The 25854-nt window shown below is 38.5% G+C and overlaps 1 protein-coding gene across 3 annotated transcripts in view; it reads right to left on the reverse strand.

Moving 5' to 3' along the window:
- KCNIP1 (potassium voltage-gated channel interacting protein 1) overlaps nt 1–25854 on the reverse strand; it is a 692067-nt gene that overhangs the window by 3633 nt on the left and 662580 nt on the right. For all 3 annotated transcript variants that reach the window (XM_075209806.1, XM_075209807.1, XM_075209805.1), the window contains 5 exons: nt 25558–25627; nt 17648–17718; nt 7839–7946; nt 7105–7209; nt 4004–4066 (listed from right to left, as the gene is read on the reverse strand). In XM_075209806.1, the coding sequence (XP_075065907.1) occupies nt 4004–4066; nt 7105–7209; nt 7839–7946; nt 17648–17718; nt 25558–25627 (417 nt within the window). The remainder of the gene's footprint in view (nt 1–4003; nt 4067–7104; nt 7210–7838; nt 7947–17647; nt 17719–25557; nt 25628–25854) is intronic.

Here is a 25854-nt window from a genome sequence, read left to right on the forward strand (position 1 = left end):
TGACGATTCACCCCCAGCAGCAGCAACAGCAGCAGCAGTGGGACTAACGCTTTCTTCAGAGGAATCAATAATAGTGCAGGAGTCATCCAGCCTTAAGTGGGATGCCGGGCTAACTCCGAGCCCTACTGAGGATATTTATCAGGCTGGTGTGGTGGGTGTATTTTGTAGCCGTCGGGATGTCGGTGAACGGAGGGTCTTAGCTGATGATGGAGTGCTTGTAATTTTTTGGGAAGAACTTTTAGCTTTTCCCAACACTTTGCCATGAACTCTCTTTAAATGGCGTAACATAGACAAGGTTACAAGATGGTTAAGGTCCCTCCCTCGACTGACTGTGGCTTGACATACACTACAAATGGCTATACAATTGTTGTCTGGATTTGGGTAGAAATAATTCCACACATAAGTGGATTTTTTTGTTTTATGCCCAGGCATAACAATGGCCTTTTTCTTGTCACGTGCCAGAACTGCTGTCACTGGTGCAGGACTTACACAAACAACCTCATCCTCATCAACATCCTCATTAGCGCCCTCGTCGCCTACACAAATCTCCCCCTCATCCTCTTCTAATTCCAAAGTGGCATCCTCAATTTGTGTATCACCGGCTACACTCGGGCTATTAAGGTACACATCAGCAGAATGCTCACGATTAGACATCCCATTGTTGGATGGACTCTCCACAGGGATTGGTGTCATTTGTGAATCAGAGCAAACATTATCCTCTAATGCCTTACTGTTATCTTGCAGCTCGGCTTTGATGCATAACAGTAGCTGTGCACCAATTGTAGGCTCGGTAACTTTTTGGGATCTGCCACTAATAGCCAAAGGTGAAGGCCTCATTCTCTCTTTGCCACTGCGTGTGTAGAATGGCATGTTGGCAATTTTTTTTTTATCGGCACTTAACTTTTGCTCAGTAACACTTCTTTTTCGATTCAACACAGTAAAAAAAAAAATTTGTTTTTATTTTTTGGACTGATTTCGAAACACTCTATAGTTTAACATCGCCTTGTCCAGATGACGTACTGGGAACACTAATATCAGGACTGGTGACAGAACCTGGTTGCTCAATCTGCTCATATGTGGACTGCTTTGAATCCATTCTCAGCCCAAAGCACTTGTAGTGCTAAAAATTATTTGGTAAGATACTGCTGACAGATAGTAATTTTGACAGCCAGAAATATTTATGCACAACTATGGGGGACACCCCAAAAGCACTAGGGAGGGCTAAAAATTAGTTGGTAGATACTGCTGACAGATAGTAATTTTGACAGCCAGAAATATTTATGCACAATTAGTGGGGAGACCCCAAAAGCACTGGGGAGTGCTAAAAATTAGTTGGTAGATACTGCTGACAGATAGTAATTTTGACAGCCAGAAATATTTATGCACAATTAGGGGGGACACCCTAAAAGCACTGGGGAGTGCTAAAAATTAGTTGGTAGATACTGCTGACAGATAGTAATTTTGACAGCCAGAAATATTTATGCACAATTATGGGGACACCCCAAAAGCACTGGGGAGTGCCAAATTTTGAAAAGAAAAAAACCCTCTATCCTCCTCTCTTCTCTAGCGATTTTTGTTACAACAATTGGAATAAGAATATTGTATTCTCTGTCCCTGCTCTAATCAGCCTGTGACTACACCCTGCTCTCTCCCTCTGTCAAATGGCGATGGATTGCTGTGGAGGCGTGTATTTATAATCTTGAAGTATCGCGAGAACCAAGCCCCGAGATCCGATGACGTCACAAGGACGTTCGGCCTCGATTTGGATCCGGAGCGGGCGGGAGAGTACCGAGCTACTCAGCTCAGTATTTGGATACCCAAAGTTCGGGTGGGTTCGATTCTCGGGGAACCGGACCCGCCCATCTCTAGTCTTGATGTGGTTAGTTGTTGGCATTATGGAGTTAAGCTGATCAGGTATATAGTGTGTCAATTTATAAGATAAAAGAAAAGAAAGTAAAGCCTGACTGAATATCTGATTGTACTAAATGCTATAGTTTAATCTAAAAGTAACATGGCAAATCAGAATTCATAAGAGAGATATATGTATAAAGGGAGATTTCTATAACATAATTTCTTATAATAGCTACTACCATAAGTTTGGCACCTTCTTTGGTTTATATATGGCTTTAAACAGTTTAGCTGGGTAATCACTACAGAAAATTACTGCAGATGTGATTTTTGTAACGATTTTATGACTGAAAGTCCTGATGAGCCTGCAGATTTATGTGTACACACCTACACAATTTACTTTCAATTCTGTGCTCTTCATCTCTCATAACCATCTGCTGAAAAGATCATGACTCTGCACAGACAGTGATCTGCCTACATTGCTGGTCATGAGTGCATACACACTTCCACATTTGCCCAACATCACTCCATCATTGATCATGATTTTTAGGCAGTTTATAAAATCAAGTGAAATGATATGATGTGATGTGGTACGATTAAACATGATTGTGTGAGTGTAAACACTAATGGAATATTTTGCCAAACAGTCATTTATGATGGATGAAATACCTGTTGTGTGTATTTATATACATATCAGCTAGCGCTTATATTACTTGTTATTTATTCACAAACGTATACATATGTCTATGTGAAGTGCAGGCACAAAAGAGGGGATGTGTATTTTCAAACTGTGCATGATTTTTTAAATGGCATCCCACAGTATGTGATGAAGACTGTCCCTGCAAGACAAATACACTCAAATACATACATGTCAGGGGTGCCTGGAACCTATCCCCACAACTTGTTGGCTCCCCACACTCAGTGTGACACAGCCGGTGACAGATTATAAAAAGGTGTATACAGTTACCATCTGGCCCCCAGAACAGTATAGAGGCCCATGGTCCCAGTTCCATCATCTACTATGTGGTGAGCTTTATTACTGACTCCCAGCATTGACTGCAACTAAACTACAACCAAGGACAGATGGGAAAAGATCCAGTGCTCTGGGAGGAGTGTAGACATGCTGTTTTTGCAGCCTTTTCCCATAAAGGTACCATCCTTGCAGTGACCTGCATGGGGCTGTTTTTCAATATGGCAGGAGGACCTCTGCACTGGGGATGATAGAAAGAAATAAATATACAATTGCTTGCACTCTTTAAAATCCTTTTTTTTAGGAGGGAGGGAGGTGTATGCTTTACACTTGTGCAGGACCAATGCATTCATAAATGCCCCTAGTATGATCCTAGCCAATACTACGCCTCATTCTCACATTCTGCTCCTCTCCTTGACAAACCACTATTCAAAGTATTTTTTTAAACTTTATACACAAAGAAAAAAACTTATGTTGTATGACCCTGAATTTCTCAGAAGGCTCATTGCTCCCAAGAAACAGAGTAACAGCAGAAGTAGGGAAGTTGGAGAGGGGGCATAAGGGTGAAGTCCAGGTTGCACACATAGCACCTGGTTAGATAAAAATAGTTGGGGAGTTTTTGCATTAATATACAATATAATAAATTGTCCTCCTCTGCCTCCTATAATTCTATCACCTCATAGCAAAAAATGACCTTAGTGCAAATGTAAATGTGCCACCCAGGAGAAAGTAAGACACTTGGTAGATGCTATTATAGTGTGAAAAGCTGCATTGCATTAAGACTGGAATGCCAGCCTCCCACTTCTAAATCTCACAAACTGCTCTATTACTGTACATCTGCTGCTATACTCACCTTCAACATATTCCTACATTTTTATTGCTTTCTATAGCAATAGCTCCTTAAAAAGTCACAATAAATGGAAAAACATAATCTGGGTTGATCTCGCTCAAGGGTTCTTAGATGGCAGGTTTGCAGGAAGATGTACGTGCCCATGGCACTTGGGCACTTTCATCTCAATTTCCAGTGAAATGTTATAGCAGGAATATACTGAAGAACAGTAGAAAGTGATACATAAAGTACAAAATTACCTTTAAGGCTAAATATTCTGAAGACAGAAACATTATTTTCTTAATTTGTTGCATAGATCACTGTCTAGTTTTAAAATAAACAAAATAATTTCTTACCTCGTGGCATGATTCAATGAATTCATCTAAAGTTACAACACCATCTTTATTTTTGTCCATTTTCTGAAAGAAAAATGAAGCTAGTTTGAAATAAATATTAACATAATATATGGGATTTGAATATAAGTAGCAACTAGGTTTGTATAATGGCTTGTTCAGCCACTTGTTATTTAAATCTATTTTGCATTTGTTTACATGTCAAATGGGAACGGATGAGTGATGAAATCTGGAAATTCACATATAGGTCATAGATCTCTATCGATAACTATGCTAGTATAGAAAGTAGAATATGTTCAGTACAGACCCTGTCCCATCTTACGCTTTGTACACAATGATCTCTTTGTGAGCTTCTGACTATCCTCTTGTTACTTTTCAAAAATGAAGTAGAGGTGAAAAGGATTTAGATAAGATGCCTCAGAGCAATTGGGAAAAAGCAGACTTTGCCTGATGACATAACACATGCTTGATCAACAAAGCTGAATGTCAAAAGGATTAAGCAATGTTTATAATAAACATTGCAGGAGATATGTCATGAAAATCTCAGTGTCGCAAATGTAAGTGACGTAAATTACAACTGACGAAATTTACTGTGTTCGCAATTAATACGAGATGTGCTGAAAATGTTGTCTGGGTGTTTGATGGCAAGTCTGTTTTTTTTCATGTCGGCCTGATAGGAAAACCGTACCACACCCATAGCTACATGTGAAATTATCACATGAGACTGTTCTCAATTGTAATCAAATTGATGTGTGTAATTCTGAATAAGAATGTATAATGTTTGAAGAATAAAAACTTTATTGTGAATTCTGTTGATCAGGAACATCTAGTTGCGTGCAATGGAGATTTAAGCTGTATTTCTCACTTTAAGATTTGTTGTGTGTCTTGCAATAAAGCTGTGAGAAGACTACTGACTTCTAATACATCTATGTTGGGATGCGATCCTAGGTATCAATGTGTCTAACATGGTCCAGGCAAAGAAGCTGAAGGTCAGATAACCCCCTTAGCTTTATCATCCTTTAAGTATTCCTTGTTCAGAGAGAGAATGAATGCAACCAAAAGGTATCACAAAACCTGTCCATAAAATTGCTTACAGCACCAGAATCAACAGTTATCGTAGTCATTGCAGTAGTAGAAGTCATATGTCTAGTGTCCTTAATTTTTATTAGGCAGAAATAAATGGGGTATACTATGGACAAGTTATCTTAAGCTTCCTGATATGTAGAGAGTGGTGGATGTGTGATAGAATGAATTACACATCCCAGGAAAAGTTTTTTCTTGTGCTACTTAATGTAAATGTTGTCCTATTGACACTGTTAGGACAATTAACTACATAGTAACTTGGTTTACCACAGTAAGTACACATAACATTGTCAGCACCTCTCTTCCGAAATGAGGTATCCTCAAATTGAATCCTCACATCGACACTAATTGCAGATGTTAACAAATAGCCCTCAATATGTGCTATTCTAAGTATACAGTGGTATGTCGACTATAGGCATATTATCCTTTACTGGTCAATAGCTTATTATGGGGATCTGTATAATCAAGGTTTTTGCTGAACTTTGATGAGACTTTATGTTAGATGAGTGATCAGAGATGTAATAAAGCTTGTAATGTTCCATGTGCAGTTATCAGTGACATTAATTAATTAAATAATTTGTTACGTGAATTTTATGAATGATCCTCAGAAAATCCTTGTATGTAAAACCTGTGATTGGCTGCTGGGGTAATGTACATTTTCTTGAACCCTTTGCCACTAGGACTGATTGGAGAAAGAGTAAGACAGCATCAGGGAAGCTCCAGATGAATGAACTTTACTCAGGTAAAGCATTAGGTTAAGAGACAATTGGCGATACTGAGTGAGACTGCAGACTGGGAGCAACTATCTCACAGACTGAAAGGCTCCAGTGACTTACTGCTACATTATAGATACCGCCAATTATTTGTGATTTATATTTCCAAGTGCTTTTCTTTATATTAATAAAGACTGCCTCGCATGTTTTCAAGGGACATTCTAAATCATTTAACATTTGAAGATATTAGGGAGGAATATCAAGAAAACATGTGTTATCACCTAACTGATTGTGTGAAAAAGAACTGCAAGTGACTGGAGACAGACCTATTGCGACCACCAGTCTGAATGGGACATTGTACTTTAAATCATATATGTACCATCACCTGCCAAAGCAGTGCAAATATGTTATATGTTAGTCTAAAAGAGTTTAATAGAGACATGTTGGTGTGTGAGAGTGTTATTTTTTTCAGTATACGAGTATTGAAATGGTTAATGTCATGACTGTATTAATAATTCAAGTAGCTAGTATTTAATTAATTGATAAATAAGTCCTTACACTGTGAGAATACTATCGACTATCTTTTACAATTCCTGTGTACTATTATCCAGTATGCAACAAAGTGTAATTATTCTGTTTTATATCATCTCCTTGATACCATTTACAACTCTTCCACATTGCCCCCAAATAAACATACCAGTTAGGTTTATCTCCCATTATACATTTGTATATTGATTTGAGTTAGCTAAGACAGAAAATACTCTTTTAAGACCATTCAACACAACATAAATCTATGGACACAGCTACAGACATAGACACTTATGAAGAAATACAGAAAATACTAGTACTAGATGCTAGTCAAAAGGTGGGTAGGTACTCTCCTTTAAAATGTTTTATATTTTAATAAGTTTAAATGAACTTCCATTTGTAGTGTAGAAACATTGTAATGAAGTATTCTTTGCTATGGAGCCTGATGGTGAGGGTGGCCAGGTGATCCGGTCCATCCTGAACGGAGGCCCACACCCTGCTCTTCTGAGTATGGGTGGGCCATCTCATGGGCATTGAATTCTATAGGCTTTTAGTTCCAGGTCATCAGGCCCCCACCTACATTTAGCTATGGGGTCCAGAAATTGTTATATATAAAGTAACAATGAAAATCAGAAAATATAACAACAGTATAGAAGTATTTGTAAATGACAATTTGTGATACATTAAGAAGCCATAAGTGTTTTTATGCCAGATTACCAGTCTTTCAGTCAGTTGGCACCTGAGTACCTATTTCAGTTTCAGTCTAAGTTTTTAACTAACCTGAAAAAATAATTCCACGTGTTGCTTAGGAGCATCTTCTTTGAGAACTGGATACGTATACTTTCCCATCATGTCATATATGGCTTTAACAATATCCATCATTTCCTATATAAAAATGTAATTATACATAAATTGCAGTATAAATTTCATAAAGTATATTTTTATCTTATAAAACACATGCATGTGAATGTCTGTCTTTTTTTCTATCCACAGAAATTATCTACAGTTCACAGAAGTAGTCAGCTACTCTTTCAGGTGGCCAAGTTAGTACTTACTTCTCATAGAAAAGACAGCTGGGATTGCTGCAAAACTTGTTATTTGAGTTACTCTATTTTGATTGTCAGCTTGAACCAGTCTGGCCATTCTCCACTGACCTATCTCATTAACAAGGCATTTTTGCCCACAGAACTGCCACTCTCTGGATGTATCCCACATTCATTCCATGGTCAAAGTCACTTAGATCACACTTCTTCCCCATTCTGATGTTTGGTCTGAACACCATCTTGACCAAGTAAGCATGTCTTTATGCATTGAGTTGCAAGTGATTAGATATTTGCATTAACGTGCATAGCTATACCTAAGAAAGTGGCCACTGAGTGTATACATCCAGTTTTTAGAAATTGCAAGTCAAACAATACAAAAAATTGTGACAAACTAATACAAATACAGTTGTTAAAAACAGTATGCACCAAAAATTTAGTAAAATGCTTTATCCTTTTAAAGTATTAATTTACCTCCTTGTTTATATATCCATCTTTGTTTATATCATAGAGGTTGAAAGTCCACCTTAGCTTTTCATGAATGGTTCCTCTCAACAAAACCGACAAAGCTGCTACAAAATCCTATATGAAGAAAAATACAGTAGATTGATGAATATATTAAAAGTAATTATTAAAAGTAATTATTCATTATATAACACAATGAGCTAAATGAGCACAAATACTTAAAAGTGAAAAGAAAATAATTCACTGCACTCATTAAGTCACATTTTCACAACTAGGGATACTGATTTAGCAATGGGCTACATCATTTAGTGAAGCTGTAAAATACATTTTCAAAACAATTCTTCTTAAAATATACTTAATCTTGAAGATTAAAAGCAATATTTTACACCCACTGCGTTGGCAGCAACCTATTGGTCTGAAACAACGTAGAAAGCAGCAGACGTTAATGACGGTTGCGTGTTCCAATGCCCTTTCCCAAATTATTTCCACTTTAAAAAATTGTTTACATGGGCATATTGTACCCAAGTCCATTGATAGTACAATATAAGGGTGAAAAAAATTGCAGAAAAGCAGAGCTTTGTCCCTGAAACCTAGAATAGTATTAGGATTTGTATAAAGTTCACATACTTGGCATCCCTGTCTTTCTGAGAATTAGCTGATTACAGTTTGGTCTAAATATATGGAGTAGTAACAATTTCATAACATTAACTATAGAAAGAATCATGGAAAAGTGAGCTAATTGTCCTAGTTTTATCTCTTCAGTGTGCCGAAGGAATATGTGGGTACGGCACTGTCAGAAATTAATTTATACTAATTAGTAGGGATGTGCACCGGCGACTTTTGAGGTCTCGTGTTTTGTGTTTTGGATCCGGATTTTCGTTATTTTTGGGGTTCGGATTTGTCTCGCAAAACACTTGACGAAAGGTCTCGGTTCGGATTTAAGGTTTTGGATTCGGATTTTTTTTGAAAAAAACATAAAAAGTTTAAAAATCAAGTTTTTGGGCTTATTTTCAATCCTAGGCTATTATTAACCTCAATAACATTCAATAACAAGCATTTCCACTAATTTACAGTGTATTCTGAACACCTCACAATATAGTTATTAGTCCAAAACATTGCAACAAGGTATCTTTCTGGACTGCGTAGAGGAGTGGGTCACCACAATATATATTAAAAACCCTGAACTTTTATGATTCGCACCAATAAATGTACCTGGACTGCGTAGAGGAGTGGGTCACCACAATATATATTAAAAACCCTGAACTTTTATGAATCGCACCAATAAATGTACCTGGACTGCGTAAAGGAGTGGGTCACCACAATATATTAAAAACCCTGAACTTTTATGAATCGCACCAAAAAATGTACCTGGACTGCGTAGAGGAGTGGGTCACCACAATATATATAATAAGAAAACCATCAACTTGTTTGATTCGCACCAATAAATGTACCTGGACTGCGTAGAGGAGTGGGTCACCACAATATATTAAAAACCCTGAACTTTTATGAATCGCACCAATAAATGTACCTGGACTGCGTAGAGGAGTGGGTCACCACAATATATATAATAAGAAAACCATCAACTTGTTTGATTCGCACCAATAAATGTACCTGGACTGCGTAGAGGAGTGGGTCACCACAATATATTAAAAACCCTGAACTTTTATGAATCGCACCAATAAATGTACCTGGACTGCCTAGAGGAGTGGGTCACCACAATATATATTAAAAACCCTGAACTTTTATGAATCGCACCAATAAATGTACCTGGACTGCGTAGAGGAGTGGGTCACCACAATATATTAAAAACCCTGAACTTTTATGAATCGCACCAAAAAATGTACCTGGACTGCGTAGAGGAGTGGGTCACCACAATATATATAATAAGAAAACCATCAACTTGTTTGATTCGCACCAATAAATGTACCTGGACTGCGTAGAGGAGTGGGTCACCACAATATATTAAAAACCCTGAACTTTTATGAATCGCACCAATAAATGTACCTGGACTGCCTAGAGGAGTGGGTCACCACAATATATATAATAAGAAAACCATCAACTAGTTTGATTCGCACCAATAAATGTACCTGGACTGCGTAGAGGAGTGGGTCACCACAATATATTAAAAACCCTGAACTTTTATGAATCGCACCAATAAATGTACCTGGACTGCGTAGAGGAGTGGGTCACCACAATATATATAATAAGAAAACCATCAACTAGTTTGATTCGCACCAATAAATGTACCTGGACTGCGTAGAGGAGTGGGTCACCACAATATATTAAAAACCCTGAACTTTTATGAATCGCACCAATAAATGTACCTGGACTGCGTAGAGGAGTGGGTCACCACAATATATATAATAAGAAAACCATCAACTTGTTTGATTCGCACCAATAAATGTACCTGGACTGCGTAGAGGAGTGGGTCACCACAATATATTAAAAACCCTGAACTTTTATGAATCGCACCAATAAATGTACCTGGTCTGCGTAGAGGAGTGGGTCACCACAATATATATAATAAGAAAACCATCAACTTGTTTGATTCGCACCAATAAATGTACCTGGACTGCGTAGAGGAGTGGGTCACCACAATATATTAAAAACCCTGAACTTTTATGAATCGCACCAATAAATGTACCTGGACTGCCTAGAGGAGTGGGCACTGGGCACCACAATAAAATATATAAAAAACCTTCAACAGGTCTGCATTACACTACACATACGGCTGCTCCTCCATCCTCTCCATCATATACATGTTGGAGTTTTAGCGTGTGACAACCTCTTGTTTTTGATAATGTCAGTGCATTTTGAATATTTTTCAATTTGCCCCACACCACTGAATGTACTTTATCTATGATACGCATCTATCTATCTTGACTGCGTAGTGTGGTGGCCCCGGTACACAATTTGGTACCGAGGCCACAATATAATTAAAAAACCCTCCACGTGTCAGAATTCCACCAAACAAGTATCTGGACTGCGTAGTGGGGTGGCCCCGGTACCCAATTTGATACCGGGGCCACAATAAAATAAATACACCCTCCACATGTCAGAATTCCACCAAACAAGTATCTGGACGGCGTAGTGGGGTGGCCCCGGTACCCAATTTGATACCGGGGACACGATACCTCCATCAACCCTCTAAATCCCACTCCACTGATGGCGGACACCGGGCGCACGTCTAACACCAACATTGCAGTTACAGCCGCAGTTATACGCTTTGCAATAGGATGACTACTATCGTATTTTGTGGTCATGGCAAACGACTGTTGGACGGTCAATTGTTTTGTGAAAGACTTAGCGGTCTTACGACTTCCCCTCTGGGAAGATGACCGACTAACAGCAGCAACAGCAGCAGTGGCAGTAGTAGGCGTACCGCTGCAGGATTCCTCGGATGAATCCCGTATTGAGGAGGACTCAGTCTGGCTGCTGACTTGGGCTGCAGGACTGAATCTGATGGAGATTGTGGAGGAAGTTGACGAGGAGGGTGTTGCTGGTGTGTATCCAACTGGACCACGGGATTTAGGTGTCCCTGTACCGATGAGGGTCCTAGCCCCAGTTCCTGAACTAACCACTGAACTATGAAGGTTATTCAGGTGACGTATAAGGGAGGATGTTCCTAGGTGGGCAAGATCCTTACCCCTGCTTATTTGAGCTTTACATAAGCTACATATGGCCATACATTGGTTGTCTGGATTTGGATAAAAATAACTCCAGACCGAAGAGGTGCATTTTTTGGTCTTCTGACCAGGCATGACGATGGGCTTTTTCATCCCATGGACATCAGCTGTTTCCCCCCCTGGTGCCTCATTTACAATAACCACATCACCATCCTCATCATCAAGTTCCTCCACAGCGCCAGCTACATCATCAATAGCCTCCTCCCGAGCCACCTCTTCCCGTACAGTGATGGGAAGGTCAGGCTTGACAACCACCAACATCCTTGGACTCGCCTTGTGGATTTGTGATAATTTCTCTTTAGAAGGCAGAGTTGTTTGCTGTTTTGTTGCTGACAGCATAACTCTCTTCAATTTTTTGTAGGGGGGGGGAGGAGGAGGAGGGCTAAGATCCGTGGGTGAAGCTGAACCACTAGTCATGAACACGGGCCAGGGCCTAAGCCGTTCCTTGCCACTCCGTGTCGTAAATGGCATATTGGCAACTTTACGTTTCTCCTCAGATGATTTTAAGTTTCTCTTTTTGCTACTTTTTCTTAACTTGGGCTTTTTGGATTTTACATGCCCGGTACTACGAGATTGGGCATCGGGCTTGGAAGACGACGTTGATGGCATTTCATCGTCTATGTCATGACTAGTGGCAGCAGCTTCAGCATTAGGAGGAAGTGGGTCTTGATCTTTCCCTACTTTATCCTCCAAATTTTTGCTCTCCATTATATGTAGCACAAGATACTGCAGAATGTGTGAACTTGGTAATATTGCAGTACCAATGGACTTATACTGCTGGAATGGTTTTGCAAATTTGGTTATAATTATTATATATTTTTTTTTTTTTAAATTTTTAAATTTTTTTCACTTTTTTTTTATTTTTAAAAAACTTGGGAATAGTGGGGAAATAACTATGCCCTTAGAAGCACAGAGCACAGGACACAGCACCACTGGACTGAACAGGACACGGCACAGGACCCAGCAGCACTACGGAACTCAGCAGGACAGAGCACAGGACACAGCACCACTGGACTGATACTGCAGAATATGTGAACTTTGTAATATTGCAGTTCCAATGGACTTATACTGCTGGATTGGTTTTGCAAATTTGGTTATAATTATTATATTTATTTATTTTTTTTTTAATTTTTTATTTTTTTTTACTTTTTTTTATTTTTTAAAAACTTGGGAATAATGGGGAAATAACTATGCCCTTAGAAGCACAGAGCACAGGACACAGCACCACTGGACTGAACAGGACACGGCACAGGACCCAGCAGCACTACGGACCTCAGCAGGACAGAGCACAGGACACAGCACCACTGGACTGATACTGCAGAATGTGTGAACTTTGTAATATTGCAGTACCAATGGACTTATACTGCTGGATTGGTTTTGCAAATTTGGTTATAATTATTATATATTTATTTTTTTTTTTAATTTTTTTTTTTTTTTTACTTTTTTTTTATTTTTTAAAAACTTGGGAATAATGGGTAAATAACTATGCCCTTAGAAGCACAGAGCACAGGACACAGCACCACTGGACTGAACAGGACACGGCACAGGACCCAGCAGCACTACGGAACTCAGCAGGACAGAGCACAGGACACAGCACCACTGGACTGATACTGCAGAATGTGTAAACTTTGTAATATTGCAGTACCACTGGACTTTTACTGCTGAATGTGTGAACTTGGAAATATTGCAGTACCAATGGGCTTATACTGCAGGATTGGTTGTGCAAATTTTGTGGTAATTAAAAAAAATTAAAGTAGTTTTTGGTATTTTTTAAAAAAACTTTTTTTTATTTTTTTAAACACAGGGGAATATTGGGGAAATAACTATGCCCTTAGAAGCACAGAGCACAGGACACAGCACCACTGGACTGAACAGGACACAGCACAGGACCCAGCAGCAACACTGACCTCAGAAGGACAGAGCACAGCACACAGCACCACTGGACTGATACTGCAGAACACAGCACAGCACAGCACAGCACAGAACTAAACAGCACAGCACAGAACTAAACAGCACAGCACGAGATCTACCAGGACAGAGGACCACCTAACACACCCTCCCTCTACCCTGATCAATGCCCGAGTGAAGATGGCGGCGACTAGCGGGGAATTTATAGGATCCGAGTATCGCGAGATCCGACAATGGGATTATGAGTCAGAGCCTCAGTTTCACATTTGAATTTGGCGCCAATACCCGGATCTGTCTCGGATCCGACTCGGATCCGCAACGTTCGGGTGGGCTCGGATTTCATAAATCCGAGTGCGCTCATCCCTACTAATTAGCAGGACAGTTGAGATACCTTCAGACATGGGTCAATGATAAGTTGTTCCCAACCTTCTGAGATATTACTTTATCACTATAATCTGCACAACAATCTTGTTCAATATCTGTAAGCTTGTTTCCTTTATTGAAAGAGACCTGTCATTGTCTTACAAGATAGCAGCTTAGCTTCTAGCAAGCCATCTGGAAAATTTACAGGCATAAAAAACTGCCACTTGAGACCCCCTTAAGGGATAATTCAATATTTCCACAATTTACTGATTTACCTACTTTTATTAGACAGGGGGGTTTTACTATTTAGGCAATTTTATGATGCTGGCCAACTCAACAAATTTGAACAGGTGCAAGAAAAGTTTTATTTTCCTTGCAACCACTTCTTCAATTATTTTCAAGTTAGGCATGGTGTGAATATTCAGTTTGCTGAGTCCTATCCTAATCCTACAAAGGATTCAGATGCTTATCTTTAAACTACATATCAGTCTTATAAAAGCAAAATTAGATTGAACCCCCTTCCATGCTGTAGAAATGGTGCACCAGTGCATTTATTGGGTGACCAGCAATCTTTGATTCAATATGACTAATTGGAGTTAATTACATTTCAAAGCATTTTTGTGGTTAAACTTAAAGCAAAACATCCTGAAATATCAGTTGCACATGACAGAAAATTTGTTACACAGGCATAATAGGGCAGTACAGTGGTTAACATCACTGGGGTCACAAGTTCAATTTCAACCATGGCTCTCTTGTGTGGAGTTTGTTTGATCTTCTAGTATTTGCATGGATTTCCTCCTTGAGCTCTAATTTCCATCTACAGCCCAAAACATACAGTCATGGCCAAAAAGTTTTGAGAATTACAAAAATATTATTTCTCACAAAGTCTGCTGCCTCAGTTTTTATGATGGCAATTTGCATATGCTCCAGAATGTCATGAAGAGTGAGTAGATGAATTTCAATTAATTTCAAAGTCCCTCTTTGTCATGAAAGAATGACTTATCCCAAAAACAACATTTCCACTGCATTGCAGCCCTGCCACAAAAGGACAAGTTGACATCAGGTCAATGATTCTCTCGTTAACACAGGTGAGAGTGTTGATGAGGACAAGGCTGGAGATCACTCTGTCATGCTGATTGAGCAAGAATAACAGAATGGGAGCTTTAAAAAGATGGTGGTGCTTGAAATCACTGTTCTTCCTCTTTTAACCATGGTTACCTTCAAAGAAGCATGTGCAGCCATCATTACCTTGCACAAAAATGGTCTCACAGGCAAGGATATTGCTGCTAGCAAGATTGCACCTAAATCAACCATTTATCAAATCATCAAGAACTTCAAGGACAGAGGTTCAATAGATGCGAAGAAGGCTTCAGGGCACACAAGAACATCCAGCAAGCCTTGAAAAAGCTGAGTTTAGTGAAACGCACGTTGGCGTTACACACGCTGACTCTCCTCTGTTCTTATTATTAGACTCATATTATGGGTGCTGGTTAGACTTAACTTTAATTCTTTTATAGCAGTCAGTCGTGCTTGAGCTGGTGTGTCTAATCTAGCTTGGCAATCCTTAACATATTCACATTTCTAATCGGGGAACCACAGACTAGTTTTATAATCAACCCCTACGAGTCTGCTCAATAGTCACTCTGCATAACATACCTCTTAGTGAGGAAATTCCTGTTTACTTTATATTGAGGCAATACTCAGTGCCTTAGCAATAAGAGTGGGCTAACCACGGACCATTTCACTTATTAAGCAAGCATATGCAGCAGAGACAGCTGTAGTGCTTTGATACATTATATCTACAATATATTTAGGCTGATCTGTGATTTTGCTCAATAATAACGCTACCTAACTTGTTTCCTAGTGAGGAAATTCCTTAATTTGGATCCACTTGTATTAGATCAGGATAATCCTTGAGTATAAAGAGTGGATGAATCACGGGTTATTCAATCTATTAAGATAATTATTCTGACAGAGACAGCTGTAACATATTAACACATCACACTTATAGTATATTGAGGCTGCTCTGCCGTTTCATGACACTAGAGGGAGATTGTAGAGTTTTTTGCTCCACACTACAATTATTTTGTATCTATCATTGGTCCAGTTTGCTCGGTATTGCTATTACTTATTGAATATGTAGTTCTGCTGCTATAAGATTAGTAGGAATAAGAGTTCCTATAAAGTGTATTCAGATTGAGTCAACCTTTTGAAAAAATTAATCCTTCCATTGTATCGTGAATGTTAGGTGTTTGGGTTGATCTATAAAACCCAGCACCCATTGACAACTTATATTTAATCCTAGGAGGGTTAGCGAGTTCTGGCAGTACGTTTGCTAGTTTTACCAGATATTGTGTATTTTGGTCATTTATTCCATTTTAAGTTTGTAATATTTCACTACTCCTATCATCATTTCACTATGTGAAATTATTTTAATTTATATCCATAAACTTTAAATTTTATAATATTCCAATTATCATTTGAGTGCCCCTAAAACACATACTTGTTCTTTGTCTATGTCTACATTTAGTAATATGTGTGGGTGCACCTTTTCCAGGTAGATGGATATATTATTAAAAGCTTATCATTAATTCCACCTCCTGGATAACATAGGATTGTCCTAGTGCGATATATTTGTTCTTCTATTAAACATCCAGCAAGCGCCAGAACGTCTCCTAAAGTTGATTCAGCTGCGGGATCGGGGGACCACCAGTGCAGAGCTTGCTCAGGCATGGCAACAGGCAGGTGTGAGTGCATCTGCACGCACAGTGAGGCGAAGACTTTTGGAGGATGGCCTGGTGTCAAGAAGGCCAGAAAATGAGCCACTTCTCTACAGAAAAAACATCAGGGACAAACTGATATTCTGCAAAATGTTTAGGGATTGGACTGCTGAAGACTGGGGTAAAGTCATTTTCTCTGATGAATCCCCTTTCAGATTGTTTGGGGCATCTGGAAAAACGCTTGTCTGGAGAAGGAACTGGGAGCGCAACCATCAGTCCTCTGTCATGCCAACACTAAGGCATCCTGAGACCATTCATGTGTGGGGTTGCTTCTCAGCCAAGGGAGTGAGTTCACTCACAAGTTTGCCTAAGAACACAGCCATGAATAAAGAATGGTACCAAAACATCCTCCAAGAGCAATTTCTCTCAACCATCCAAGAACAGTTTGGTGACGAACAATGCCTTTTCCAGCATGATGGAGCACCTTGCCATAAAGCAAAAGTGATAACTAAGTGGCTCGGGGATCAAAACATCGAAATTTTGGGTCCATGGCCAGGAAACTCCTCAGACCTTAATTCCATTGAGAACTTGTGGTCAATCCTCAAGAGGCAGGTGAACAAACAAAAACCCACAAATTCTGACAACTCCAAGCATTGATTAGGCAAGAATGGGCGGCCATCACTCAATATGTGGCCCATAAACTGACAGCACGCCGGTGAGTTGCAGAGGTCTTCAAAAACAAGGATCAACATTGCAAATATTGACTCTTTGCATAAACTTAGGTAATTGTCAATAAAAGCATTTGACACTTATGAAATACTTGTTATTTTACTTCAGCATACCATAGCAACATCTGACAAAATGTATAAAACCTTTGAAGCAGCAAACTTTGTGAAAACCAATAATTATGTCATTTTCAAAACTTTTGGCCATGACAGTACTAGTAGGTTAATTGGCTCTAACAAAATGGATAAATATTTGTGTGTGGTAGTAAATGAAGACTGTAGGCTCCAATGGGACAGAGACTGATGCCCTGTACAACGCTGCACAACATGATTGGCACTATATAAATAAACAATAAAAAGTTGACATTTTTAAAATAACCTTTCAGTATTTTTTAATAAAACAAAAATATAATTACCTCAAATTTAACGGATCCAGATTGTGCAGCATCAAATGCATTGAATAGATAATGTGCATACATACTTGCATCTGTTGAATTTAAATATACAAATAATAGGTTACTAAATTATATTTTATTTACTTTATAAACAATACAAATAAGAAATACAACAACTTACACAGACATTTTATAATTGTTTAAGAGAATTATGGTTATTAAATACATTTAACCACTTGTGTAGTATAATATCCCACTGTGCTGCTAAAGTTTGTCGCTGGTTAGATCTGTAGCGTGGAGTCTAATGGAAACCCTGGGATCCCACATTGGAGTCATGGACTTCACAGGCAAACTACAGGTCCAGCCCTCCAGGTCAAAACTCAAAAGACAGCAGCTGACTACATAGTGAAAATGAGAGTGAACCCATGGTAAATATACAGTCTGAGGTCAGCACAGGCAGAAATGTCAAACAAGCCAGGGTCACAAGCATCTATCAAAGTTAGGAACAAACTGGACCAGAATCACAAGGTCAGGCTGCCAAGGACTGAACACAATGAATCAAAACATAGCTGTTGCCCAGCTTAAACAGAAAGCATCAAACATCATAGGAATGTGATTTTTTTTATAGTATGTGTACAAAGGCATAATCAGTGTGCCCAGACTCTAAACATCAGGATTATTGGTCTCTGTTTCATTGCACACATAAATACAATTAAATTAACCACATACTGAGAAAGCATTAAGAATGTTATAAGTGACTGAAACACTGTGACCATGCATACATGAATAACCCTCTCCCCCATGAAGATGTATTTGTCCACAAAATCTACATTGGACTGTATAGTTCAAGGATATATATTATATTATTGTGTTCTCCTTCCATGTCAAAATAATCAAGAAAATTGCATATTACAGCAGGAGGAGGATAGCAAATGTGGAAGTACAACAGAACAACTCAGAATGTCTGATCAAGTATTCCTTTTTATTATTATCTTGTTTATATATTGTGACAGTGCTGGGGATTTCTTCTTTTCTCTATTTTTGGAAAGAAACTTATGTTGCTTTAGCATTTGTAAAATAAGAAAAAATCACCCTGTAGTAAAATGCTTTGCCTGCAATGGGCATAACAAAGTATTACTTATCTAGGGATTCAATAACACAAGAATATATACAATTTATATAAGCTTAATCTTAAAAATATTCTTGTAAGCTCCATTGAGGAACTTAAAAAATGGCAACACTGAACACTCTCATACTTAGGTAGAGCAACTTTAATTAAAATTATAACATTGCCAAAAATATTTTACCCAATACAAACAAAAACAACATGATTAAAGCTTTCACAAACAGTTTATCAACTGCAAGAAAAATAAAACTAGCTTTTTTATTTTGCAAAAAAAACTAGAACAAAAAGTGGTATAAACTTTTGGGTGTTTACACTTTATTGTAGTATGCCATTATATAACTGACTGGATTCATAAACACGACACATATGTGAATGCATCATCGCAACAACAATTGCTGCCTAATATTACCTTATCTTACTTTCTCCTATTACATAAACATTTGATATTCCCAAAAATTTATTGGACAAACCTTTATTGATGGCTATTTGTTCAACATGGAACAAAATAAAAATGGAAAAATATTGAATAGCTACCACTCTTTATTTCTCCATATATATTGGAGAACATGGAATTCCTTGAAAGAACAAACTACTTTCCTTTTCAATGCATTGGTTAGAGAATGCATAAATATCATTAAATCTCTTGCCAATCGTGTTGCTAAAATAAACTCATATAATCTTGCTGATTTTAAAAAAAATTGTTTTGCATTTCTCACTGGTAGCTACAGTTCCCATACTTTTAAAAGAGTACATTCATGATAACACTGATATACTTGAGTAAAACACTAATGGCTAGAATGTATAGGGAAATTTACTACAAGATATATATTAATTTCTAGAAACATGTAAATTGTTAAGCAAATGCAATCCTGTAACTCTGTTTCTGGAAATGCCTCTTAACCCCTATTTTGTTTTCTGTATCCCATAAGCCACTATTCCATAAAAAAATATTTAAAATTGAAGATATACTGACAAAAAATGTCATCCATCTGATTTTTTAAAGCATGCTTTAACATTCAAGTCTATCGGATTGCATGTTAAAACATGCTTTAAAATCTAAATTAAAAAACTTGTGTTTAAACTGGAAAAAATAAATAGTAAAAAAAATACACAAACATACAGTAAGTTTTACTTTACACCAAACCTTTAATAAAGTACACAAATTTGGTATCAAAGTAAATGTTAGAAGCCACAAAATAATACTGTTGCTATATGTCTTTGGTTGAGTTAATTTTGTGAAAGTAATTAATGGAAGAATAAAAACAAATGCATTTTTAAATTGTTGCCCTTTTTCTCCATAAATTAAGATTTTGTGAGACTTTTACTTAAGTAAGCTAACAAAAAAAAAAATACATCGGTCCTGGAAACACAATTTAAAATTTGCTTAGGTACAGTTAAAAACAATAAAAGTTCCCAGAAATCCCAGGTTCCTGAGCCCTTATTATTTGCAAATTTGGCATTGACCCTTGGCAGTGAAATGTTTCATGTTTACTCATCATAACAGTCTAAGATAGATATAAAAACATATTTTTTTTGTAGACAGAAAGAGGCCTGGTATACTTATTTAAAGACTCAATGACTTCTTTTGAGAGATTTAGTAGGATCTGTATTGCTATAAATGTTAAAATTGTATTTTATCAACAGTGTTTAATTCTCTGTTCTCATACTCCTGACTGTATTTGAGGTTTGGGAATATGATTTTAACTTTCATTGTTCTGGTGCACAATTTGCCCAGGCTTGCTTAGTTTACATGCATCAACTTTTACATTCATTTGTGATAGATAGCAAACTCTTCTAAGCAGATTTAGGCCGTATGCCCTGAGAGCCAAGGACAACGAATAATAATTAATTCAAAAGACTATAATTTCAGACATTGACAAACCAGGGGAATGAAATAAAATATGATATTCTACATTTTCCTTTTCACATAAAATAATTTACAAGATCTGGTTTCTTTCCTCCCCCTCACTATACTAGACACAGCTTCATTCCTCTCTTAATACCTGGACTTAGAAACAGACACACACACAGGATTTTGCTTCCTATTTTGGAAACAGGAAAGTGTCATATATATGGGCCCTTTCATAGGGCTCTGGTAACATTTTGAATATGAGGAAATAGACTTAAATATGATTAATATGTACACTGTATATTGTTAGTATACTAAGAAACTGACTTGATAGATTAAAATTGTTATTCAAGTACTATGTAATGATGTTAGGTTACAGGGTAAAGCCTGTTTGTGAGTGCATAGTCTGTTTGCTAGAAACGAAAAAATTGGGTGAAAATTTTTTGCAGGAAGTGGACAGATTGTTCAGTGTAAAGTTTTGCATAGATTGTTGGTTTAAATAGTAGTAATGTCATACTTGCCAACTCTCCCGGAATGTCCGGGAGACTCCCGCATTTTGCGAGAGTCTCCCGGAATCCCGGGAGAGTGTGGCAATCTCCCGGATCTGCCCACTTCACTAGCAAGTGCCCACTTCCTTGTGAAGTGGGCAGAATTAGGTCCCAAACGCTGCAATTCCCGGTGAATCGTGGAGTTTGGCCCCGCCCCCTGCTGTCAATTGACGCGTCATGACCTCACGGGGACGGGTCCAAAATGACGCACATTTTGGAGGCCCGCCCCCCATCACGCTCTCCTCCCCTGCAGGCTCCAGGATACCAACATTCTGAAGTTGGCAAGTATGAGTAATGTTCAGGGCCGGTATTAGCATGTCTGGCAACCGATGCAAAAAATAAATTTGCGCCCTCCACTTTTTTAATTATTTGTTCATTCAATAATGCTTTTCCTTTCCTTTCCTTTTATAAATCATATAATAAACTTTAATAAAGAGAATAATACAAATAAATACATTAAACTGCAAACATGATTTGCTATATAAATAATATAAATACAGAATATGTATTCATGGTAATAAAATTTTAAATTTTTGGCAAAGTAATTTGGTTGTGCCCCCACCTTCATCATACTGTGCCCCCTCCATGAAACAGTGCCTTTACAATCATTACACTGTATCTTCCTTCAACATCACACTGTGTCCACTTCATCGTCACACTGTGCCCCTTCAACTTCACACGGTGCCATCGTTATCAAACTACCCCTTCATCGTCACACTGTGCACCCTTATCACACTGTGCCCCTTCATCTTCATTGCCCCCCCTCCTTCAACGTGCCCCTCCTCATCCCACTATATCCCTTGCTTCACACTGTGTCCCTTCTTATACCACTTTGCCCCCTTCTCCACATTGTGCCCCCTCCTCATCACACTGTACCCCCTCCATTGCTGTCCCTTTCATCACATTGCTGTCATCTTATTTATCACTTCCCCCCCCCCCTCTGTAATCACATTGTGTGCCCACTATGGCTGTCCCCTGCATGACACTGCTGTCACCTTAATCATCACTGTCCCAGCCCTCCTTAAATCACATAGTATACCCTCCATTACTGTACCCTGCATAACATTTCTGTTACCTTAATCATCACTGCCCCCCCTTCTTAATCACATTGAACACTCTCCATTGCTGTTTTTTTGTCACATTTCTGTCATCTTAATCATCAATGTTCCCCCCCTCATTAATTGCATTGTGCACCGTCCATTGCTGTCCCTTTTATCACATTGCTGTCACCTTAAGCATCACTGCCCCCATCCTCCTTCATCACATTGCTCTCACCTTAGTCATCACTGCCCCCCCCTCCTATTTCATCACATTGCTTCCACCTCCGATCTTTACTTATCTTTCTATGACCTTCTTTTCTTCGCTTCCTTCTCTTCTTTTCTTCTATCTTCTTCTCTCAGTCTTTTCTTCTTCTCTTCTTGCTCTGTCAATGTGCGGCTCCGCACTGTGCCGCTTCTCACTGACAGTGTCGGGATGTGATGACGTCACACCCGACACCCGTCAGTGAGACAGAGGCCGAGAGGAAGGAGGAGTGGGGGTGCCGGCTGTTTTTTGCTGTTGTTGTTTTTTGTGCCGGTGTGGATGGCAGGCAGAGGGGAGCACCTCACAGGCATGACGCCCCCTGCCTTAGTTACACCACTTACTGCATTCCGCCAGCCCTGGTAATGTGTATGGGATAGTGCAAATTATAAGATTGTGTGAGAAAGTTTTGCAGGAAGTGGTCAGATTGCTCAGTGTAAAATTTTACATAGATTGTTGGTTTAACTATTAGTAATGTGTATGGGATAGCGAAGAAACTGTGCAGATTGCATAGATTAAGTGCAAATACTTAGATTTCACACACACAGTGAAATCTGATATACAGACATTCATACACAGATATGAAAGGAACATTTATACATAGATAGAGCAGCTGAAGTAGGCAATGCAATAGTTTTTATGTAAAGTTATGTACCACCAAGTTGATGGTGTGAGCAAAACAGGGAATGTGATGGAATTCCCCCCGCTGTAATGCTCTAACAATATTGGTGGCGTTATCAGAAATCACATATCCTCAGGAGAGTGAAAGCAGGATAAGCCATGTTGCAATGACATCCCTTAGTTTTTCAAACAGGTTGTCAGCGTTGACAGCTTTCATACTTGTTTCCTCTTGCAAAAGATTGTTTAACAGTCAGTTGTTGTAAACTACTAATAGTCTTCTTCTTGGTCTGCTTCTGGGTTGAAGATCCACCCCCAGCAGCAGGAGCAGCAGCAGCAGTGGGCCTAACACTCAAGAATTCTTCTGAGGAGTCCTGGGTAGGGGAGGAGTCAGCTTGCCTTAGAAATTTGGATGCAGGACTAACTCCGATCACTTGTGAGGATATTGATGTTGAAGGTGTTGGGGGTGTAGATTGCAGGTGCTGGGATCTAGCTGAGAGAAGGGTGGTAGCTGATGCTGAACTGCTTGTTGTTATTTTTAGCATAAGTTTCTGATTTTCACAAAAGCTTTCCATGAATTTGCCTCAAATGCAGTAACATGGATGAGGATCCTAGATGGTTAAGGTCCCTACCTCTACTGACTGTCGCTTTACAATGCTACAAATGGCTAGACAATTGTTGTCAGGATTTGTGTAAAAATAATTCCATACATAAGAGGTGGATTTTTGGGTCTTATGCCCAGGCATGACAATGGCCTTCTTCTTATCACTGGCCAGAACTGCTGCAGTCCTTGTTTGAAAGTGTATGAAAATAATATTGTGACTGCAAATGACTTGAAATTAGTGTTATTGAGGTTAATAATAATGTAGGGGGGAGTAAAATTATGTGATTTTAGCAACAAAAATAGGGATCTTAGAAAAAAAAATAGGGATCCAAGACCAAAACCAAAACACGCAAGGGCGGTTTTGCCAAAACCAAAACCAAATCCAAAACATGGAGTTAATCCAGATCCAAAACCAGAACACGGGGGTCAGTGAACATCTCTAATACATACACACAGACATTATTTTTCTTTCTTTCAAATTGAGGCAATTTAAACTGCTGCACTGTTCTTTAAACCTGGAATCCGAAAGTAAACAAAATGTGCTACCTGCACAATTTAAATAGCATTTCTGGTCAGCAACAATAAAAGCTATTGTGTAAATGTCTGCATCTGTAACCAGTTCACACTAATTTCTTATAAATAATATTGAAATAACTATTATGCCAGTTTTCTTGTTTCCTCCATATCTGTGTTGGATCCAGGTGGGCAAAAAGGAGTTGAAAGAATGATGACTTTCCTTCTGCCAATTCAAGTGCCCATTATGTCCCACAAGAAATAATCATATATAAATGAATCCATTATTTGTCACCCAGAGTCTAGAGCACCTTTCTCTGTTATTCCTTTTTGTTCAGTTTCTATGCAGCTCCCAAACCTCCTGTCTATAATCTGCCCCACACAGGAAGTAATTCAGCCCACAGCTCAAACTGCATCCAAGAAATGCAGTGAAAACACAGCAAAAAGTGCAGCCTGCCCCCTAAAATTAGCTGTGATCTCCCTGCAAGCTGTGTCATCGCCCCGACCACTGCTATGAGACACAACACACACTAAACAGACAGGCCTAGGCCACAATTCTGTACCTGCCCTTTTCGACGCCCCTCATCGCAAGAATAAACAAGGTATATCTTGGAGAAAAATGCAGCAAATCAGAAGATAAGTAAAACACCAAAAACCTGAAAACCTGTCAAAAATGAACCAATCATTCCATGTTCTCATATCAGAATTCAGCTTTGAGAAAACAATTTGCTTTCTGGCATATTTATAGGATCCAGGGCCCAAGCTGACATGTTAATTTGAAAAGTGTTTTTCCCGATGACATGCTGCATTTGCACACAAGCATTTTATTTCCTTTAAAATATTCCTAATAGGCAGCTGAATCGAGTTTTGCCCCTCGAGCAAATATTTGCCAGCCCTCCCCTTGTGTCAAGAGAGTTTTGTGGATATCCCATGCACACTAATATGATTAAATCTGGTGCTAACTGTACAATAGCAGTTTTCATATAAACTGCTGTTAAATAGAAGGTACACTGGATCTAATAGCTTTAGTGGCAGGGAAGATTGAAATCATATTACGTGAAAACTGCTGTTGCATACAGATAGTAACACATTTAATCATGTAAGTGTGCAAGGGAGATCTGTCATTGTGGAATGTGCCAAAGTTATTACTACATAAGTGTCACCACACATTACCCTACCACTGAATGTGGAAGATGCATACTAATCCTATAATTAGTAAATAGTGTTATTTATTGAACAGTAAATTAGATTTTGTGTACATTTTTAGCAACTTAACATTAGGTAGTGCAAAGCACATTATGATTTTGTGTGACTGGTTACTAGCTAAAATCTGAAGAAACAGGATTAAATTGCAATAGAACAGAAGACACTTACCTCCATGAGGAAAGAATTGCGAGTAGATCTGTTTAAAGGTATCTTCATTAACAACTCCAGTAGGACATTCCTTAATGCATGTTAAAGAAAGAAAAAGTTTTAAATCATTGCATCATTTATTTTTCCTAAAAACTCTCTATACGTTTGTTGTAAGGTCACAGTAAAGGTCATAAAAGGTATAACATGATTTATCTTGTGTTCAGGCTTTAGATAAAAACACCTGCAATTTCAACAAGTGTGTGTAGACTTTTTATGTGCACTGTAAATGTACTGTTTTTAAAATTCATGCAAAGTATC

This window comes from Mixophyes fleayi, chromosome 4, assembly GCF_038048845.1.
Source record: "Mixophyes fleayi isolate aMixFle1 chromosome 4, aMixFle1.hap1, whole genome shotgun sequence".
NCBI classification, from domain to species: domain Eukaryota; kingdom Metazoa; phylum Chordata; class Amphibia; order Anura; family Limnodynastidae; genus Mixophyes; species Mixophyes fleayi.